This window comes from Rhinatrema bivittatum, chromosome 1 (genome assembly GCF_901001135.1).
Source record: "Rhinatrema bivittatum chromosome 1, aRhiBiv1.1, whole genome shotgun sequence".
Lineage (NCBI taxonomy): Eukaryota > Metazoa > Chordata > Amphibia > Gymnophiona > Rhinatrematidae > Rhinatrema > Rhinatrema bivittatum.
Window position 1 is genome coordinate 739,361,926 of NC_042615.1, and position 23,246 is coordinate 739,385,171.

The 23,246-nt window shown below is 43.5% G+C and overlaps 1 protein-coding gene across 3 annotated transcripts in view; it reads left to right on the forward strand.

Moving 5' to 3' along the window:
• Positions 1–22,733, forward strand: part of TMEM267 (transmembrane protein 267) — a 38,774-nt gene extending 16,041 nt beyond the window's left edge. For all 3 annotated transcript variants that reach the window (XM_029577816.1, XM_029577801.1, XM_029577809.1), the window contains exon 3: positions 17,765–22,733. In XM_029577816.1, the coding sequence (XP_029433676.1) occupies positions 17,765–18,100 (336 nt within the window). In that variant the 3' untranslated portion in view covers positions 18,101–22,733. The remainder of the gene's footprint in view (positions 1–17,764) is intronic.
• The last annotated feature ends 513 nt before the right edge of the window (positions 22,734–23,246 follow it).

The following is a 23,246-nucleotide window of genomic DNA, read 5'->3' on the forward strand; positions in this document are numbered from 1 at the left end:
CAACAAAATGAGAAGCTTGGGAGTCTGCCCCAAGGTGATGGCGTGGATTACATACTGGTTGACAGAAAACAACGGGTGATGGTAAATGGAACCTACTCTGAAGAGAGAATGATGTTAAGTGGAGTGCAACAGGGATCAGTGTTGGGACCGGTTCTGTTCAACATCTTCGTGAGCGACATTGCGGAAGGGATAGAAGGTAAAGTTTGTCTATTTGCGGATGATGCTAAGATCTGCAACAGAGTGGACACGCCGGAAGGAGTACAGAGAATGAGAAAGGGATTTAAGGAACCTGGAAGAGTGGTCGAAGATATTGCAGCTGGGATTCAATGCCAAGAATTTCAGAGTCATGCATCTGGGGTGTGGTAATCCTAAAGAACTGTAGGCGCTGAGGGCTGAAGGGCTAATGTTCACGGAGCAGGAGAGAGACCTCGGGATGATAATGTCTAACGACCTGAAGTCGACGAAGCAGTGTGATACGGTAATAGCCAAAGCCAGAAGAATGCTAGGTTGCATATAGAGAGGAATATCTAGTAAGAAAAGGAAAGTGATAATCCCCTTGTACAGGTCCTTGATGAGGCCTCACCTGGAGAACTGTGTTCAATTCTGGAGACCGTATCTCAAAGGAGACAGAGACAGGATGGAGGCGGTCCAGAGAAGGGCGACCAAAATGGTGGATGGTTTCCATCGAATGACTTATGAGGAGAGGTTGAAGAACCTGAATATGTATACCCAGGAGGAGCAGAGGAGATATGATACAGACCTTCAGATACTTGAAAGTTTTTAATGATCCTTGGTCATCAACAAACCTTTTCCACTGGAAACAATTTAGTAGAACTAGGGGTCACGATTTGAAACTCCAGCGCTTTTTATTGCATCGGACCATAGGTAAGAGAAACAGAAAAATGGGAGGGGGAGACAGAGCAGGGGGAGAGGGAACATTACTCACTGCAAAGAGCCCTACGATCACAAAACAAAGGACTTCTAACGGTACCGTCCACTCTGAACACACACCTAATGCAAATAAGAGAGCGAATGTTTTCCATAGCAGGCCCCAAGTTATGGAACTCCCTTCCAGAGCCATTACGCCAGATAACAGAATTTCAAACGTGAACTAAAAACATGGCTCTTTAGAAAAGCTTACCATTGAACATAAAATACCAATATTCTGAAAACTTCAACATCAGTACCTGAGATGATACTAGTGAAGTAATGAATGAGGTAAAGTGTAGAGGTACCAGAAGCAGAATCTGCATTTGCTGTAATGTTGACTCTGAAAATGTCTGAATACAAAGTAGTCTATAAATATGCCCAAAAATGAATATGAAGTAGTCCATAAATACATACGAATATGGTCTAAACTGTGGTAGATAGTAGGACCAGAAGCCGCTTTTGTTGTAATGTTGAATCTGAAAATGTATAAATATAAAGTGATCCATAAATCTGCAGTCGTGTTGCCAAGACTATGTACAAATATGAACTCAAACACATATCTACTGTGATGTTGACCCAGATTACGAATGCTGGAATAGAATGAAATTGTTGACTAAGAATATGAACACTGATTTTGTAAACCATTGTGATCTTATTATAGAACGACGGTATATGAAACCACTAAATAAATAAAGTGGACAGAGAAACATAACAGAGAGAGAGAGAGACCAAGAAACAAGAAAGATATAGCAATGAGCGAGACAGAAAAGAGGAGAGGGGTGAGCAAGAAATTGAATAAAGAGTCAGAGCAAAGACTGTTGGGGGTGAGGAAAGAGCAAAGCAGGCAATAGAGAATTAAAAGGTGACAAGGAAAAGAAAGCAAGTAGAAGAGGTGAAGAGGAGCATTTGGGGTGCTGTGCCACTGTAGGGCTGGAAAGCAGAGGAGGGAGAAAAGGAGCACGAGCAGACCTGAAACATGGAGATGCTGAGGGAAAAGAAGTGGGGAGATGAAAATTGGGATGGAAAGGAAGCATGCATTTTCTGGGACACGTGAGAATGCCAGAAATCACGACTTTTTCACCAGTGTGACTTGTGCACAATGCAAGAAGGTGTCACAAACAATGTGGGGCTCTTCCTGTTTCCTTGATCTTACATTGTTGCCTGCCTCACTGCTCAGAAGCTGCAACACTGTCTACATGGTGATTTGTGGCCCTGTCATATATACCAGAAAATGCTGATTGAATTTCTTCTCCCCTCCTAATCTCAGGGCAGACAACTCTGGTGAGCATATAATGGGTTTTTTTATAACTCAAATTTTTATTCTTTCCATAATAGGCATTTCCAGAGTACCAACATAACAATAACAGGAATTCACATGTACAATGTGTGTAACAAAAATAAACAGTAATCCCATGTTATCTCCATTCTTTGCCGATATCCCCCCCTCCCTTCTAATAACAAAAACTTCCTAGGAAACTACAGCATCATAATATGCATTGAAATCAAATAAAACTTACAGCATAAAGGGGTTAATAATTGGGCTATGATCAAGACCGCCTTGGTCTAGGAGAATGTTCCGTGATTTCTCTTCTCCCCTCGTCGGAGAACCCCGAGTCCATAAATATTAGCCATTACTCATTTGTTGTTGCTGTTTCCAGATTTCATAGGGCGACCAGATGCGATTGAATTTCAATCCCCATTTATGCAAGTTAGCAGAGACCTTATATAACACATAAAGAAGGTCTACTTTATCTTGGGTATAGGGTAAGGAAGGCACAAGCGGTCTTTACCACTATCCAAAAAGCTCTAACTAAGGGTTGTTAATATTTCCCTATATGTTCCACCGATACATGTTACAGAACATTTTCTGGGCATATCTCGATTTGCTTTTGTAGTATCTGTTCTATCCAGTTTTGTACCGCTCTCCAGTAGCTGTGTATAAGAGGGCACTCCCACCACAGGTGTATAAAAGGTGCCTGTTGTGTGACACCCTTTCCAACACTCTTGGGAGAATTTAGCATTAAATGCATGCAGACGTGCTGGCGTTAAATACTTCATGGAGTGCCCCCTAGTCTTTCTATTATCCGAAAGAGTAAAAAACCAATTCACATCTACCCGTTCTAGACCTCTCATGATTTTAAACACCTCTAACATATCCCCCCTCAGCTGTCTCTTCTCCAAGCTGAAAAGTCCTAACCTCTTTAGTCTTTCCTCATAGGGGAGCTGTTCCATTCCCCTTATCATTTTGGTAGCCCTTCTCTGTACCTTCTCCATCGCAATTATCCTTTATCTTAGTTACATTATTCTATGTAGTATGTTTGTGGAGTTGATTTGCCAAGAGCTTGCCAGCCTTATTACCGCCTTCAGAAAACCTCTGACAAGTAACTAATAAGGATTATGCGATATCCGCAGAGTCTAGGTGGTGTAATTGTTGGTGTAAGGCTACCAGCTTTTTGTGCTCAGCGTTTGATAGAGATGTTTTATGGCTTTGTTCCAAATTTTAAGCTGCTGCAATATCTTTATATGGTTTCCCAGTTTTTTACGCTTTACATAAGTGGTCCTAGAGATCAGATGTCCCCGAATCACTGCCGTAAGGCAGTCCCATCGCATAGGTGGGGATATTTCAGCATCGGTATTCATCTCTAAATATTCAGCTATTATCCCTTCTAGTTGTTTATTAAAGTCAGGATCTTCTAATAGCATTTAACCGCCAGTATTGTTGTCCCTTATCTGAAGGACTCAGGGCGAGTGTAACCCAGACCGGTGCATGGTCAGACCATGTCATCAGGTCTGTATGTACCTGTCTTGTGTTATTTGCCAGACCCTTATCTATCACAATCATATCTATGCATGAATAGGATTGATGAGCAGCTGACTAGAACGCATAATTTCGTGATCTGGGTAACCTTAGAGCGCCAGATGTCAATTTAAATTTTCCTGTTTTAATAATAGCTTTAAAGCTGTATGTGCTATGTGTGGAGTGTAACTAGATCCGGTAGAAGTATCCTGAGTCAGATTCAGTGTTATATTAAAGTCCCCGCCCATTATTATACTACCTTCTGCTTTATCGCACATAACCTGCCCCAAATGGTCAAAATATCTTTCTTCATGATTATTGGGTGTGTAAACACAGGCAAGCGTGTATGTAGTTCATCCCCTTATTATATTGATTAGCATAAACTTTCCCTCAGGGTCTGCATAACTTGATTTAAGTTAAAAAAAAACAAAAAAACAAAACACCACATCTTTCCGGATCAATATCCCCACCCCTGTATATTTAGCTGAATGAGAACTTGCCGCAAAGAATCTATGGGGGTAGGTCATTAAGTGCATTAGAGACTCATACCTCTTCTTGAGGTGGGTTTCCTGAATGAAGGTGATATGAGCAGCAAGTCTGTCTAATTCTTTATATAGTTGCCACCTTTTTTTTTTTTTTTGGAGTATTGAGCCCCTTAACATTAATGGATATAATTTTCATTAGGTCAGACATTCTTATTCAAAGGTGTTCCTAGTATCTCACACAGCTCATGACCTGTACCCCTTCTAGATTCCGATATAAGAGCCCTGATCACCCCTCTTATGCTATATAATAACCACTGCACCCCTAGCACTTCCCAAGACAGATAACTATTCCCCCAACCTCCCTGCCCTCCCCCTCCCAGTCCTTCCCTACTAGTGAAGTGTGCCAATCTCGCTAGATAACACCATGAGAGGAAATAATCAGGTGGCAGCTGTGGCCTCCCTCGCCAGGCAGTTATACTTATTAACTATCAGTCACATTATATAGTGTTCCCACAACTTCCAGCTTGATCCTCAAGTCCCGTGCAAAGTACGCTGCAGGTTCTCCACTCGTTTCACAGTCGCGAGAGTGCAACCTGTTAATTAGTGGCAAATCTTTAATCTCAGTCCTTCTCTCCTTTTCATGGGTTACTCTTAGCAGAAGGAATCGATCCCACCGAGTTGCATTGCAGCCTCTTGCCCCCTTTTGTCACCCTTTGCCAGCGAGGTTGTTCATCTGTGGTATGCTTCGCCGCTGCCTTGGTCATAGAGGGTAGAGAAATCGTAAAGCCCTGATATTTTAGAATGGTAAGAACATAAGAACATGCCATACTGGGTCAGACCAAGGGTCCATCAAGCCCAGCATCCTTTTTCCAACAGTGGCCAATCCAGGCCATAAGAACCTGGCAAGTACCCAAGTAGCCGCTTCTGTGGCCGTTTTTATCTTATGCGTAATGTCGTGAAGCATAAAACTTAGTCCAAATGGGAAGAGCCATTTATAACATATATTTTTGGTGCCAGAGGTTTTGTTTGTGGGCCTGCATCAAGATTTTTTCTTTGGTGACATCAAGATTTTTTCTTTGACATATGAGAGGAAACTATTATATCACGGGGCCTATTCTGAATTTTGGGCCCCAGTGTCCAATGCGCGCTCTCAATTTGAAGAGTAGGTATAACCCCACCATTGGAGGCCTCTGATGTAAGAAACAGCTCCAGGCACAGTTTGGTAATCGTTGCGGCGCAGTCCGCATACTCCGCAGCCTCTGGTATGCCGCGGAATCGTAAATTGAACCTGCGGATGCGATTCTCAAGATCCTCTCATTTTTCCGCCAGCCACTCAGATTCTGATGCAGCAGCCATTTGTTCCTCTCTGAGCTGCCGGATATCTTCCGCGTGTGCATCTGTGCGTATCTCTGTTTCATCTGTTCTCCGTCCTAAATCCGATATTTCTTCAGGCATTTCGTTTATTAAATCTTTTGTCTCCGTTTTATAAGTTTTAATGTCCTCTCTGAAATCTCAAAACCAACCCCAAAATTCGTCTCGGCTGGGTACATCTGAGTTAAGGCCTTGGCCCGGATCATGGTCTAGCTCTGCTTATGGGCCCTCCCTCGGCGCCATGATCGCCTCATAAGAACATAAGAAATTGCCATGCTGGGTCAGACCAAGGGTCCATCAAGCCCAGCATGCTGTTTCCAACAGAGGCCAAACCAGGCTACAAGAACCTGGCAATTACCCAAATTACCCTCGGCGGCCTCCAATTCCTCGGCGTTCTTATTGTATGTAAATTTGTGGATAGCGATTTATTTCTTCCTTACCGACATCCCCAGTAGTTGATTGTTGTCTGGAGCTTAAATTCAGCTAACTGCGGGTAAGGATGGTGATAGATTAGCTGGGATCTTGAAACCTGGCGAGGGAGCTTGCTTTCTTGCGACTGTTCACCCTGATGACGTCATTTCCTCTCCTCAGCATATAATGTTTTTGACTAGTGCAATTGTACTTGAAATTCCACATACTACCTGCACATAATAGTAAGTAATGCCTGGGTGCAATGCTTGTTGTAGCTGATATTGGCTTGGAAAATACAAATCTGATGATAATGTGAATACAATTTGAAATGAATCTGTGGCACTCCAGAGGCCCGGGGGTTTACCTAAAGCCATTCTTTCTCCATTCCTTCTTTTCTTTCTCATGTGTCATAGTTCTGCATCCTAACAAATTCAAAAAATTCAGGGAATCTACTCAACATGTGCCATGGAAGGTGAGAGGAGCAGAAAAGAGGATGGTCTTACAACACAATCCCAGTTCACTCTGGAAAAACCACTACTGAAAGAGACAGTAATTGTTTACCTTTCAGACAAGCTGGAAAATAGTTTTACAAAGGTCAGCATAACCAAAAGAACTAGTAAGGAACAGCTGAGAAATGCTTCATCCAGCTTTCCTGGCCTCATTCAAGGGAAGAAAGTCTTTCAAAAGGACCTTTAAAACAGTCTGTCAAAGTAACGGTGCTGTGCTCTTACATTATTATTTTTTTGTTGTAGGTACGAAGAGGCGTGTTATGGTTATCATCTTTTCCCTTCCTCCCTTTTGTAATTCCTGGGTGGGATGGATCCTTTTATTTGCACCCAGGGAAACATAGGAAAAAGAAAATGGGCCCTTTCTCCACAACCCTCCTTCACTATCTCTGTCTCTAGGTAACTGTACTTTGAGTCCCAGGATTCCAGTGTGGGGATGAACAATAGTTCTTAAACTCTGCTTTGGATAAGACCAGCCGTTTCTCCGTCCTCTGTACACAGCACTGATAATTTTCACTGCCTCTGCATCCAATAAACACGCATGAGAAGAATGGTGATTTCCAGCTTCTTTACTGATAATTGATCAGATGCCTGAATAGATTTTACAGCTTCAATTCATTTCTTGGTTCAGGTCAATAAATAATAACAGAAATATTTAATAAACTCCACTTCTTTAGCAAAGTATCTGCTGTTCTCTGGAAGCACTTTCTTTTCACTGAATTCCTTCTTCTTCCTAATTATTCCAAATTCTCCAAGATTATCAGATTGAAGTTTGTTCATTTCTCCAAGGACAAGCAGGATGTTAGTCCTCACACGTGGGTAACATCATCAGATGGAGCCTGATAGGCACACTGATCATGCCCTACATCACGTGTCCACGTGTGGTCCCTCTTCAGAATTTTTTCTTTTTTTTTTCCACAGAGCTGTCAGCATTGCTGTTGGATTGAGCTCTAAAACTTTGGCTTTTTGCCTCATGGAAAACTTCTTTTTTGCTGTCTCTCTTCAAAAGTCTGTCACTGGGTCCCTCTCAGTACCTCTTCGTATTGTCCCGTTGGGGTTTTCGGCGTTTGGGTAAGTTTACTTTCACGGTTGTCGTCCCCCCCCCCCCCCCCCCCCCCCGCCGTGGTGACGGTGCCTCAGTGCCCATTCTTTCAATGCCCATTGCCATCATGCCAAACTTGTCCCGTTTGTTTCGCCCCCATCTTGGCCGCGTCTGGTTTCCATGTCGATCACTGATCCTTATGAGGTTTGTATCCTCTGCTTGGGTGCATTGCATGACGTCCGGGGTTGCCGCTTGTGTGCCCAGATAACCCTTTGACTCAACAAGATGGACAACCTCTTTAGGGTCAAAGAAGTTAAAGTCATTGGAATTGGCATTGGAGGACCTCTGTGCCACACCGATGGGCACCATACCATTGACCTTGGTGAGACCACTGGTTCCGTTGAGGTCGCCAGTGGATAGAGGTGCTGGAGACCGACCTTTTGTCTATCTCCTCTGGGCAGAGGATGTTGGGTTCATTGTCCTCGACCTCGGCACCAAGGAAAGACTGGACCGAGCATCACGGGAAGACCAAGAAGCACCAGCGCTGGTTACCATCTATGCATAGTGCTGGGCATGGGGACTTACCGGCTTTTACCTTGATGATCCCGAAGTGACCCCATGGCAAGGAGTGCCAAACCATCAATGCCCAGGGTCTGCAACCAGTCTCCACCAGTCCTGCCAGTCTCCAGTCCCCCTTGTGGGTCTGAGAAAGATCTGGCCACCCCTCCTTCCTCCCAGTTGGGATTGACATCGGCAACATTTGAGGAGGAATCAATGCTGCCCATGCTAGTACTGCTTCTAGAGAAGCTCAATATGCTCATCTGTGCCTTACCGACCCAGCTGGCATCAGTTCCTGGGATGGCACCAGTGCCTGGTGTGGCACAGAGGCACCCCCTATTGATACAGTGGCCATCGCTGATTCCTCCTCCGAGGAAGCTCTGCCAAGGTCGGTGGCGACATCGAGGCCGGTAATCTCCCATCCAGTTCCATCGGTGCCTGCACATCAGCCGAGCAACTAGGGCCCCATCCCCTTTGGTATAGTGAAGATGAGAATCCCTGTGACCCCTGGGGGGATGATCAGATGGAATGATTGCTCGTCAGACCTTTCTCCTGCAGTGAAGTGAAGGAGGTTCCCGCCTGAGGACTTGACCTTTGCAGGGCTCATCAGGTTGATGGTGGAGGCCATACCATTCCATTTGTTAACTGAATAAGACACCAGGCTCAAAAAGCTTGAGGTTCTTCAGTTCGTGGAACCTCCTAAGGAGATTGTGGCGGTCTCAGTACACAAGATCCTTATGGAGTTGCTGCTGAGGATGTGGGGACACCCCCTCACAGTGCCTCCCGTGAATTGGAAGGCTGCCAAATTCAATAAGTGTCAGCTGCCCCACCAATCGGTGGTGGTCAAATCCATCCTCAAGAGGTCCAAGCGCTCTCTGACCCATTCCTAGGCGACCCTGGGGAAGGACCACAGTGCGTCGGATGCTCTTGGGAGGAAGATATTCCAATGCGCCATGCTTATTGCCCACCTCACTGCGTACCAGCTCTACATGGGCCAATACTCGTGGGACATTTGGAAGCAGTTGCAAGAGGTGACCAAGCAGTTGCCTCAACAGCAGCAAGTTACCCTCATATCGTTGGTGCACAAGGGTTTGTAGTGTGGAAATAGGCGAGGTCCATGCAACCTACAATGTTTTTGAAATGGCATCGAGAGTCTCCGCAGCAGGAATTGGTGCCTGCAGTCTGGCATGGCTGCGGGCCTCGGATCTCGGGGCAGAGGTGCAGGAATGATTCGCTGACGTGCCATGCTCTGGAGAGAATCTTTTCGGAGATAGAGTGAAGGATGTGATGTCCCAACTCTGGGACCACCATGAAACCCTCCAATAGCTCTCCACCAGCACTCTGGACCAGTCCTCCTTATTTAGGAGGCCGTCTAGGCAGGGGTCCAGGAAGTAATTCTTTCACCAGAGGAAATACTATTCCGCCGCCTCGATCCATCAGAGCTCCCGCTGCTGCCTGGAACAGCTGAGAGCTCCCAAGCCCCAGCTGACTCCTCGATCAACTCTGGGAACAGGGTTTTGACTGTGCTGTAGGGAACATAAGTCAGTTGCCCGTACCCAGGATAATGGACCCTCCGGTCAGGGGCAGGCTGCAGTTCTTTGTGAACCGGTGACCAAAGTAACTTCAGACCAGTAGGTCCGCCATCATCCACCAGAGGTACCAATTTAAACCTATTGACTGTCTCACTAAATTGCCTCCGTGCCCATCTTAGCGCATCAGGAGGTGTTACTAACGGAGCTCTCCTCCCTCCAACTGCCAAGGTGGTTCCACCAGGGCAAAGAGGGTGGGGATTTTACTCCATGTACTTCCTGATTCCAAAGAGAACTGGAGGACTCTGTCCCATCCTAGGCCTGAGGGCCTTGAACAAGTTTCTAAGAAAAGAAAAATTCAAGATGGTTTCCCTGGGCACCTTGATCCCCCTCTTGCAAAAAGGGGACTGGCTATGTTCCCTCGACCTGAAAGATGTATACACTCATATTGAGACCTTCCCTGTCTTCACAAAATGCCTGGCAGCGCACCTTCACAGACAGGGAGTGCATGTTTTCCCATATCTGGACAATTGGCTGGTCAAGAGCACGTTTCAGGCAGGGGTCATACAGTCCATGCACTTGACCATTCGGGTGTTGGAGTCACTAGGGTTCATTCTCAACTACCCAAAGTCCCATCTAAGTCTGTCACCTCAATTGGACTTCATCGGAGCCCTGCTAGACATGGCTCAAGCCAAGGCCTTTCTTCCGCAACAGAGGACTGTTGTTCTGATGACCATTGCGACATAAGTGCAACAGAGCCAGCAGATGTCAGCCTGGTACATATTGGGGATGCTGGGTCACATGGCCGCAACAGTCCATGTTACTCCCTTGGCACGGTTACAAATATGCCGAGCCATATGGACTGAGGTCACAGTGGTACCAGCCACTCAGATCCTCCAGGAATGCATCCTGTCTCTCTGGGATTCTTTATCCTGGTGGCGGGAGTTTCCTTTTGGAGTCTCCCAACTCTAATTGTGCTAACCACTGATGCATCTACCCAGCGGTGGGGAGCTCATTTAGATGGGCTCAGCTGTGGTCTGCTCAGGAACGTTCTTATTAAATCAACTTCCTGGAGCTTCGGGTGATCAGGTACGTGCTATGAGCTATCAGAGATTGGCTGTCCAACAAAATTGTCCTGATCCAGATGGGCAACCAAGTTGGCATGTGGTATGTCAACAAGCAGGGAGATAAGGGATCATATCTCCTGTGTCAGGAGGTGGTCCAAATCTGGTCCTGGGCCTTGACCTACAGAATGGTACTCAGGGTCATGTACCTGGCTGGAACATAAGAAACAGCAAGGAAGGCTGTCTAACAAAGCCGTGAGGACAACAAAACAGGATTAGCAGCCAGATGTCCAAACGGGATTTCTTTATTGAGTAGTAACACATGACTAAAACACACAAATAAAATGGTAACATAAATATGTGGTGTAACATGGATTTGTCATATTTTACATGTTACACCACATTTATGTTACCATTTTATTTGTGTGTTTTAGTCATGTTTTTATGATTTTTATTATTTACAAGTATGTGTTATTGTATGTTTTAGCCCCTGATGTAGCCCCATTGTAAGAGGGCGAAACTCGGCCAGAGTTGGGCATTGTTCACATACCCGTGTTACTACTCAATAAAGAAATCCCGTTTGGACACCTGGCTGGAACAGACAGGCTGAGTTGAGTCTTCAGACTCCACGAGTGGTCCCTGGTCCAGAAGGTAGTGGATAGGATTTTTCACCTCTGGGAGAGCCCAGATATAGATCTGTTTGCATCCCCCTGCAACCAGAAAGTGCCTTGGTTCTGCTCACTGTCCAGGTCAGGTGGCAAACCAGCATCTGATGCCCTTGCCCATCATTGGGGCAGGGGTCTTCTATATGCATATCCTCTGATTCCCTTAGTGGCAAAGACTCTCTTGAAGCTTTGCGAGGACAGAAGGAATATGATCCTCATTGGCCGAGACAGGTCTGGTTTCCATTTCTGCGGGAATTGTCCATCCAGAAGCCACTCAAAAAAACCTTCACTGGACCTATCTGCCCTGCTATCTATCTTATCTCAACAACATAATAGAACTCATAAGTCTATGCACATCATATTTATATAATTATCATTCTTTATTCATAAGATCACATATTAAAACAATCCTATCTAGACAATAATTACTATCTAGCACAAACATACACCCATAACCCAACCATTCAATCTCACACTTTAAAACCACCCACCATAAATTGCACACATCCCACTTGATACAAGTAAAATGCAGTTTAAACCAAAAATATATACTGTGTATACACCACTAACAGTTCAATATTTTTGAAAAATAGGAAAGCTTTTTAAATTCTTTCAAATAGTTTCACAGTATGTTCACAAAAACTTTTTTAATTCTTTCCAAAATTTTCACAGTATATCCACCCAATAAATTCTACTCATGCAAATATTTCAAGACAAAGTCGGCACCATCCACTGGATCCATCCGACAAGGACACCTTGTTTCACCCGTGCTCTCCAGACTTCATCAGGAAAAATCTCGCCAACAATCTTCTACATTGCTCTCTCTTCACTGTCTTGAAATAATTCAAAAAAATCAAGAATAATATGGAACCCACTAGTATATTTTCTATAACCCGTAGAATCTCAAATTATACCTTTTACAATACTCTCTCTTCACTGCTATCTATCTTGCCATATTCCTCCTCCTCTCTTTTACATCCAGACTGCTTGAATGTGCTGTTCATCTCCGCTGTCTTGACTTTTTTTTGTCTCAAGCCGTTCTGAACCTGTTGCAGTCTGGTTTTCACCCTTTACACTCTACAGAAACTGCTCTTGCCAAAGTCTCCAGTGTCCTCTTTGCAGCCAAGGTCAAGGGCGTTTACTCAGTCGTCATCTTCCTTGACATGTCTGCTGTTTTTGACACTGTGTGATCACTATCTCCTCAGTTTGCATTTTGGGTTTCTTCTCTATGCAGGTTTTTCTTCTTACCTCTTACTGTATCCTCTGGTTAAACTACTTTTCCAGTATTGGTCCAGTGTGCCTGAAGGCTCTGTCCTGGGCACACTTCTCTTTTCTAGTTACTTCTTTCCTTGGAGTTCTTATCTCCTCCCATGGCCTTCAGTACCACTTTTATGCTGACGACTCCCAGATCTACCTCTCTACACCAGAAATTTCACCACAAATCCAGTCTCAAATTTCAGCCTGCTTGTCTGCCATCACCATTTGGGTGTCCCACTGTCATCTTAAACTTAACATGGTCAAGATGGAACTTCTTGTTTCCCTCCCCATTTCGCCTCTTCCCTCTTTTTCTCTTGGGCTGTAACCTTGGGGTCATTTTTGATGCCTCTTTCTCTTTAGCAGTGTTTTGAATGTGCATAGAGTGTCAGTTCTTTCTCTGTAACATCATTAAAATCTGTCCTTCATTCCTGAGCATGCTACCAAAATGCTCATCCGTTTTCTTATCAACCCTTGCTTCTTGTGGGCCTCTTGGTAAACTTTCTCTCTTCAGTGCAATCTGTTCAAAATTCAGTTGCATGATTTATCTTCCTTCAGTGTCGCTTTGATCGTGCAACCCCTCTTCAGATCTTTACGCTGGCTCCCTGTCTGCTTCCATAGCTATAGCTTCTCTTGCTGTGCTATAAATTCTTTCACTCTGCAGCTCCTCATTGCCTGTCTTCTCTCGTCCTACCTCTTCTCCTTGTAAACTCCATCCTTCTGGCAAGTCCCTCTTAATTTTGCCCTTTTCCTTCACCGCTAACTCTGGACTGCAGACTTTCCATCCTTCTGTTCTGAATTCCTGGAGTAGGCTTCCTGAGTCCATGCATCCTGCTCCTTCTCTGGAACGGACTTCCCACAGACTCTTGTCTGCATTGTATGTCTGTCTTGACTAGATTGTGAGCTGCATGGTTCAGGGACTGTCTTGTGTATATGGAATGAAAATGAGGAGATGCCGAAAGTCCTCAAAAATATTTATTAAGAAACAATCCATGAATGCCCGACTCTAGGCCTGAGTTTCGCCCAATGAAGGGCTGCTTCAGGGGCTCATTTAAAATGACATCAATAACGAGAGTAGCAAGTTTTTCACTATCTTGTTGGTGTACTCATTCCATAGTGGTTCATAAATGAGCTCTTAGGCTCACAAAAGTGTGTATGCTTAAGGTTCTTTCTTTCAGAGCGGCTCCAAAGCACATAACAATGTAATATGCGTGCACCAACAGTGGGAAGTCAATATCAGCCCGACTGTAGGTACGCTGTATTTGTAAAGGTGCTGCGCTAGGATTTTCAACCTGTCAAGGTAATCTCATTTATGTATGGCTTTCTAATCTAGGTACCGTTCGTCTGCCCATCTCTTTTACCTTGACCTTGTTTAAATAATTTCTTTCCACATTATTTTAAGTTATCCACTCATTCAGTGCCACGGCTGATGTGCCTCCGTGGCTCCATGTACAATAGTTTTTCATCAGTCAAACCTTGTCCCGTGCTGCCCACTGTCTTTCAGGTATTGGACATCCCTCTCTTTGATCGTTTGGTTCGCTTACTTCTGTCAAGTCGCTTACCCGGATCGCTGTAGTTTTCTCTTTTTCAGAAACAATTGTGTATCATGACTCTTAATACATAATATGAGTAAGTGTATTTTTTCTTGTTCTTAATTTTGATTTTTTTCCTATATTGACTTATGCAATTAATGGTCTACCAATATAGGGTTAATTACCACACGAATTGAGAAACATTTCTATCACTTTGGTTTCCCTCACTCGGGAAAGTAGATATCTAGGGGTTCCCAACCTTTTCCAATTTATATTTTATTTATTTTTTACTAGCTGTACCCGGCCACGCGATGCCGTGGCTCAGTCTGGTTTAATTTCACAATGCGCATTAGCTCTGCTCCGGCCGTCCCAACTGCCTCCCCCCCCCCCCCCCTCCCCGGCGGTGGGCGGACTGGTTCAGCGACTCTTTTACCCTTTCCTCCTCCTGTGTGTAACTGTCCGACAGTCCCTACTCCCTCCTCCCTTCCCCAGCGGTGGAGGAACGGGCTGAGCCGTTTCTCGGAGCGCGTTGCCGTGGCTCAGTCTGGTTTAATTTCACAATGCGCATTAGCTCTGCTCCGGCCGTCCCAACTCCCCCCCCCCCCCCCCCCCTTTCCCGGCAATGGACGGACTGGTTCAGCGACTCTTTTACCCTGTAACTGTCCGGGAGTCCCTACTCCCTCCCCCCCTTCTCCAGCGGCTGTACTCGGCCACGTTTTGCTGTGGCTCAGTCTGGTTAAATGGAAAAGAAAGAAAAGAGAGAGAGAGCACGTTTCTGCATTTGCTCTGCTCCGGCCATCCCAACTCCCTCCCTCCCCCCCTTCCCCAGCGGTGGACGGACTGGCTCGGCGACTCTTCTACCCTTTCCTCCTCCTGTGTGTAACTGTCCGGCAGCCCCTACTCCCTCCCCCCTTCCCCAGTGGAGGAGGAACGGGCTGAGCAGTTTCTCGGAGCGGCGACTCCTGTGCCCTTTCCTCCTCCCCTCTGTGACACCCAGCATGTAGCGCAGAGCTCTATGGTCCGCACATGCGCGGTAGAGCTGCTCTCTACTGCGCATTTGCGGTCTGCGGGCAAAGCCCATTTATATTATAGATAGCGTGTGTTGCTTTTACGTCCAATAGATGGCGCTGTTTTTGCAAAAAATCATGTTTTTACCTGTCACAGGTGTGACATCTATTTAATATAGGTATATAAAAACATGCGCATATTCGAATGCAACGTTGTGTCAAAATTTCAAAGTAATCTGTGAAGAACTTTCAGAGATTTAAGATTTTGAACAAATGAACATTTACATTTTTTATTTATATAGATTTTTTATCTTTTATCTCTAATTCTTAATTTTGAAGTTGATCTGTTTTTTTTCAACTGGTTTTTTTTTCAACCCTGCTTTTTCTACCTGCTGCTTTGGTTATTACTAAGCAATTTTTATGTTCTCTTTTTTTTTATTTTCTCTTCATATTTCTTATACATGGTCCTGGTTTCCTCTCCCTTCTTAGCTTCAGTTATGATTATATTTCTGTGCTCGCCTACCTGTACAATAACTGAGTAATGTTTTTGTTTTTATAGATTTGTGGATACTATGATCCCCGTGATGCAGCCCTGATGCAAAATACGGCTGTGTCGGGGGTCCTTTGCTTATACAATATTATTTACTGTGGAGTTCAATATTATGCACAACTGATGTGTGCGTATGCAAAATAAAAGTTTCTCTGCTGTTATTGATCTGTACATTATTTGCCACATGTTATTTTTGTTGCTGTTACATAGAAATATGACAGCAGAAAGAGACGGTATGGCTCATCGTCTGCCCATGTAGCCAATTAATTTAGCATTATAATTCCCATCATTTTTTTAAAATTCCCCAGAATTTATCCCATGCTTTCTTGAACTCCGATACTGTTTTTTGTTTCCATGACTTCAACTGGGTGACTGTTCTACACCTCTACCACCCTCTCTGTAAATAAATATTTCCTAAGATTACTCCTGAGTCTACTCCCTTTCAAACTCATCTCATGACTCCTCATTCTAAAGCCTCCTTTCCATTGTAAAAGGTTCACCTCCTGTTAATGGAAACTTTTGAGATATTTGAATGTCTCTATCTTATCTCTCCTATCTCACCTTTCCTTTAGGGTATGCATGTTTAAATCTTTAAATCCATCCCAAATGCTTTAGAATGAAGACCACTGACCATTTTAGTACCACCCTCTGGACCGACTCCATCCTGTGTATATCCTTTTGAAGGTGTGGTCTCCAGAATTGTACTCAGTATTCCAAGTGAAGTCTCACCAGGGACTTATAAAGGGGCAATATCGCCTCCATTTTTCTGCTGACCATTCCTCTCCCTATGTGGCCAAGCATCTTTTTGGCTTTTACAATCGCTTTATTTTTATTTTACTACTGCCAGCAGATGGCGCCCTTGATTAGTATGAGAGAATACATCTCTTCTTAGGTCTTTAGAATATGCCTGGGTATACGGAATATTAAAAAAAACAATTGTATGTGTAACAGTGTTTAATTGAGCGTTTTACGATGTGTCTAGTGATCATGGACACTCTGAAAATAGCTCTCCAGACTGCAAGCGTGCACAAGCTGCAAGTGTGCATTCTCTCCAGAAAATGCAAAGTGCCAGAAAATGGATCTAAAATATTATGGTGCTCTTGCTGTAAAATTATCAAACAAGCAGGCACAACAAATAGTATTCAAATTATCTTCTTAAGTATGTTTACTAGATAACCTGCATGTTATACACGTGCTGCATAATCCTTTTATCAGGACATAGTTAAAGGTCCTCTTCCAGGACCAAAAATTTGTCACTGGCACGTATAAAACGTTTGTAAGATAATTTGAATGCTAGTTGGCATGCCTGCTTAACGTCTTTCCATGCCTGTTTTTATTTTTAGTGGGCGAAGTTTCAGAAAAAGATCTTTATCGAATTACTTAGTCTGACTTCCATAAACCAATTTTCACTATGTTCTCTTGTCTCATTATAGTATCAGTATTTTAGGGTGATTTTCTAATGTTAGCAGAGGTGTGCACATGACATCATTCCATGAAGCATTCCTCGTTTTCTGCTTGGTCGGTGAAGTCACGGTACTTCTATCCCAAGACACCAAAGCAACGTGTTTCAGAAGTCCTTACTCTTGATGGTCCCTAGGACTTCACTGTAAATCAGCTATCCCTGCCAAGCCCTGGCAGGAAACATGCCAAATTATCCTATTATCCCAAGTTGCTTGTGATGTATTTCACTTGTGTTTAAAATTGGATGAAACATCTTATTTATTTATAAAGTGTATAACCTGCTGATCCACAAATCTCAGCAAGGGATAACTAAACTTGCTTAATCGTCACATTCATATCTTCCTGTGTACACCATATTGAATCAGTATTTCTTTTTCATTTTCTTTGAATGTTGAATGGTTTGGAATATATGGTACTTTAAAATTGTATTTGGTGAGAGTATTAACTTATATCTGTCCTAGAGAAAGAGAAATTCAGTGGCTAAGTATGAAATTGTTTGCTGCACTAACTAGGGGAGGATCAGTATTGGAAAATATCTTTTGTTATCCTTTTTCTAAGTGCCTGCAGTGAAGGGACTGTAACTGTGTTTCTCTCCTCCCCAGGCTGCCCTGCATCTTCCCCAGCGACCACCTCTTCACTGTACAACCTTGATCCCTGTTGTGGCTGTAATTTTAAAGTACATTATGCAGATTTTCAGGCTTAAAGACTCCTGGTGCTTCCTTCCATGGATGATATTTATTTCTTGGACTTCTCACCATGTCCGAGATGGGATTCGGCATGGCCTCTGGATATGCCCGTTTGGAGAAACTGCTCCTTTGCCATACTGGCTGTATGTCGCAATCACAGCATCCTTACCTCATTTGTGTTCATTTATCATGTATTTAACGGGCACGAGGGAACTGATGTCTGTAAAACATGGAATTCAGATTGATGTTTGAAGGGCTGACTCAGTGGCCGTTCTATAATGTACAGAGATGTGGTTACAGTCTCCTAAGTGCTAGTAAAGGATTGCTGACAGAGCTTATTTTGACTTAATTCAAATGTTATTCTTCCCCTGAACGATATTAACAAGTATAATGTTATGACGTGGATCACAAGATGCTAAATTCCTATTTTATTTTACTCCAAATTTTCTCTTTATTTGCTTGTGGCATTAATGTTTCACTCATTCCACAGTCTTGGTTTAATATCGCTATTCTGCATTTCATAAAGAAGCAGGAAATAACCTACATCTAAGTTTGGGATTCAGCACAGCGTTTCAAGACTTCTGTAATGTAATCAAATCTAAGGCCGATGCCAGAACTTTTGTATCTCTGCAGAAGGTTCTGCTCTCTCTTCTTGATATGTTGGTGGACTGCTATTCCTCTGTCTGGCTATGCTAACAGTGGGGAGGGGGATATTATTGGCCATTAGTCGGTGCACCTTAAATAAGTGACCAATATGTTCAGTCGTTGGCCTGGGGTGTATCTCTTCCACACATCTGCTAGTGTTAATAGCTCTTCCATCTGTGACTCCTAGTGACACCAGTCAAGGTGGCTTGAGTCAGTATTTCTTGCCAAGTCCCTAATTTTTCAGATTTGACATTCAGTCCTTTTTCATGTTATGTTGTCTCCAAGATTACCCAAGCACAGTACCTGTACAATTAGATGTGCTGTTTGTCGGTAGAAGGTCAGTAGCAAATAATACACAAAGGGATATGATGATTTCATAACACATTTTTTTTTTAAAAGTGTAAAAGCAGTGTAGTGGATTGCAGTCAGTCCTTTCATTCTGTGCTTTACAGGTTCCATGAGCGAGAGTGCATTTTTCACAGATCTCTAAAGCCACTGTGTACATTGTATTTGGTTTTGTTTATTCCTTCATTTTGAGTTTCTCTCCCACTCGCTCACCTTGTAGTCTGTATCCTGCTTCCCACTTCTCATGCATTGTAATTAGCTAGCTGGCACCCTGGCCTGAGATGGGATGGTGACACCCAGACACAAGCTCCAAGGCTCTTCACTGCTGCTTCAGCTCCATAGAGACTGGAACAGAATTCTAAGCCAAGGCCTTCCCTGCAGGGACCCCACTCCTGTTCTTCCGATTAATAACTTGATGTCATATAACCTTGGATACTCTGGGCTTTTCCACCTGTAAACATCAGCGCCACTGTACATTATTTCAATTGCAATGTGTTTGGTTTTTACATTAATCGTAATCCGCCTTGAGGTCATTCTTGATAATAGGTGTACGAATACTAAATGTCTATAAATACAATATCCATTTATTTATTTTAATTTATCTAGAAATGAGTGAAGCTGCTACAGTCCATGATAGTGATCTAAACCTCTTCCTGTAATCCAGAGAAAGCAAAATTTAATAGAGCATAATTAAGGATTGAAAATAAATGATCTAGAAGTATCACTGGGATTTTATAGAGTTCTGCAATACAAATTCTGTTTTGGTTTGGTTTGTTGGGTTTTTTTTTTTTTTTTGAACAAAGCACTTTCTATTTTCCATTTTCTGTTCATATTAGTAGACCAGTTTAATCTACTAAGAAATATCACCAAGTGGGATACATGTATAAATCAGTGAATAAATTCTGCAATTATAACCTTGTCAATACATGTGAAAAATATTCTTCATTGGCCCATTGTAGTTTTATCTTAAAAAGAAATATTTCCCCTACAGGTTTGGAAGTTGTTTGTTTTGATAAACAATAACTTTTATTTGTGAGCCTAAAATCCATGTATGATGGTTTGCTGAGTAATGCTGTGATCAGAGCTGTTTCCTCAGATCTTTTTAACTGAAGTAATAATTAAACTGAAATCAATAGTGGAAATGAGCATTAAGAGTCAGTAACTTAAAACAAGTTCTGAATGATGTCCTGCATCTTCCCGACTGAGGTATAGTAATCTTGATCTATAACAAAGAGAAGGTATGTTTTATTCTGCTCTAGCACAGTGTTTCCCAACTAGTGAGCTGTCGGACCTAATCATGTGTGCGCTGTGGAAAAGTCACCTCTGCCTGATGCTCAGATCTAGACCAGCACCTGGGCTCTGCTCAAGCAACAAAGAGTTACCAGTAGTGCCTCTTAAACATGTAGGAGCTCCTTTCTGAGTACATGTGTAATCATGCATGCCTCTTCCTGGAATGTGATAATTAATAGGTAAGCCTGCCCGGCCCTGATAGCTGGGACCCGCGTTGTGCAGCACCTCTTCCTCTTTCCAGCCTCTATCTTATCCTCAGGCTGAGGGAGACAGGAGAGTGTGCACTGAGCACTGAATGTGACTAGCAGGAGCACTGGCAGCTACTCAGGTAACTAACTGAGCCAACTTCCTGCCCCACATTGACTTCCTGTGCTTGGGTAGAGGGGGAGCCTGGTTCATTGCGATGAGTTTGTATCTTTGCCCCTCTCTCCCTTTACTTAGAAGAAAGACTGTTGGAGCTTTCAGGGCTTCCCAGGCTCTTTTGGCCATGAGTCCTCTCCTTGTTCGCGCTGCCTGCTCCGTGGTGTCTGGTGTGCCACTGAACACTTTTGTTATTGTAGATGTGCCTTGGGCTTGACAAGGTTGGGAAATGCTGTTCTAGCAGTCCTTTTTTTAAGCTCCCATTTTGTTTTAAGAATTTTAATTCTTGACCAGTAGTGATCTTGGTGATAAGATGGTACCTGTGCTATGGCATAGGAGACCCAGCCTCCATGCCCTCTTTCATGGCCTTAGCAGAGTTCACATCCATTATGAAAGGTAATGTAATTGAGACCCTTGAAGAGTCTGAGAGGAGGAGGACAGAGAGAATCTGACTGAAGAATATGGAATGGGGACCTGTCCTACTTGGGGAAAACCCTGAAGGATTCAGCTTAAGAGGAGGCTCTCATGTTAGCCCCAGCCAACTGCGGAGTTCACAGTCACTTAATGCTCAGTGAGGCTGGGATGGGAGACCTAAGAATAGTGTTTTAATAAAAAGTTAATCACTCTAGCAAAAGGACTCTTTTTCAGTGCTCCCACAAGTTTGCCCTATCCATTAGTTCCCCTCATCTCTGTTAGGATCTGAGCAGCACTTGAAGGGTTATTATATAGCTGCTGTTTGGGAAGTAGTAGGAATCATCAGCTTGTGCTGTGTTGTATATATTGACGGTTGTAGCTGTATGTTAATTACAACTATGCCTCAAAAGAAAGAGTGGGAGAAACCCAATACCAGTTCCCTTTTGTTGAGGAGGGATTTTTTTTTTTATTGCATGGTATGGAATCTAAATGAAAGTAATTGTACTTGCAGGTGGGAAATATTGCCCGTTTCAGCTAGAGCTGTAGATCCTGCTATGATTAAGTATATTTATTTATTTATTTATTTCGGATTTTTATATACCGGCATTCGAGATCGCAATCACATCATGCTGGTTCACATAAAACAGGGGTGCATAGTAAAACATTAACTATAACAATGGTGCGGAAAAAGGCAGTTACATTTAACAGGGTGACTAGAACTTGGCGAAGAAGGAAGAGAAAGGACAGGTTATTAATTCAAAAAAGGCTAACGATAGTAGATGGAGTTGAGGGATGACGTTGAGGTGTTAAATCAATTGGAGTCCGGGAATGCTTGTAAGAATATCCAGGTCTTTAGTCTTTTTTTGAAGGTTGAGCACTGCCTGTGATTTGGAGTAAAGATTCTGTAACTCTGGATCAAAGCAACCTTGAATGAGCTGTGGCGATGGGTAACTTAGTGATTCTGTTGGGCTGAAGATCGTACAGCTTCTTTCCCACCCACAGCATTAAGGAGCATGAAAAGCACTGATCTGAGAGAATGTTCATCCATCGCATTCTTCATTGGAAACAAGATTATCACCTGAAAAACTAGGGACTTTTGAGATAAAAATATATTTTAAAATAAATGTGGATCAAGTGTCAATATTGCTGCTTTTACTAATACTTTGATTTTGTTTTGGATACAGCTTTGCTGCAAAATACTGTTATTCAAAAAGGACTCTTCCCCCTTTTTTATATCTATGGGAAAGGTCCTAAATCCTTTTCCAAAGACCTTAATGTGGGAATGAAGATACACAAAAGGCTAGGACTAGTGACCTAGCCATTTCTCTGTCTTTGAAATCCAGGTATGAAGAATAGGAGTATGAAATTTGGGTTTCCTAGCGTGTAGACAGATGGATTCAGGATCAGTGGTTTATGGTCCCCTGCCAGTATAAGGAGATGGAGCAAGCTGATATCACACTATATATAGCCCTGCGGTAAACCCAGCCTGCCAGCCTCTCCACAGATGGCGGACGTACATCTCCCTATGGAGATTGCTTCATGCTTTTTGGAAGGAGAAATTTGAAATTCTAAATTCAGGAAAAGAAAGGCCCTGCTCTCCTGCAGTTGAGAATTCCTGAGGTCATTGGTCCCTCAGAGGTGTGCCTTGGTCCAGTAGCTGGGTTTCCCGGTGTGGACTTAGGTGCTAGTTCAGCTGAAAAGCAGCGGGTGACAGCAGACGCCCTCTCCCCTCGCAGCCAGAGACCATCTCTGTACTCAGCTGGTAAGCGTTGAGTTCAGGTAAGGTTAAAAAAAAAAAAAAGTTTTAACCTGAATCAGAGACAGTTAGAAAGGTTTCAGGACTTTCTCCGATCTCAGCGTGCCGTATTGACGTTTGTTCCTGCTCCCGTTTGGGTTGGGGAACTGGGTAGTCCCGCACTTAGGCTTTGTTCTTGCACATTGCATGGTAGGCCGCGGCGGTTGTTTTCTCGCACTCTTGTGCATGTGATGCTGCCCTCTATGGGCTGTTGGTGCGCGCAGTGCGTTGGCTCTATGCACATGTTGCATGCTTAGTTTTTTAACGTGCTTTTTAAGCGCATAAACTTTTTTTATGTGCTTGACTGAGTGCACAAGTTGTCCGCGTGCTTGGCCACACTTTCATCTAGGCACTTAATTTTGGGCACATTTCTTGAGTGCGCACCTTTCAACTCGCTTACCGCCATGATGGCATCAGTAAGCAAGAAATCTAACCACCTTCCTATTTGTGTTGCCTGTCATATTAGGGCTTCTCAGCCTGACCTGGCTTCTAACTTGTGTCAGCGCTGCTCAGATGCTTAGGGAGAGTTGTCTTCCTCAGATTTTGCTA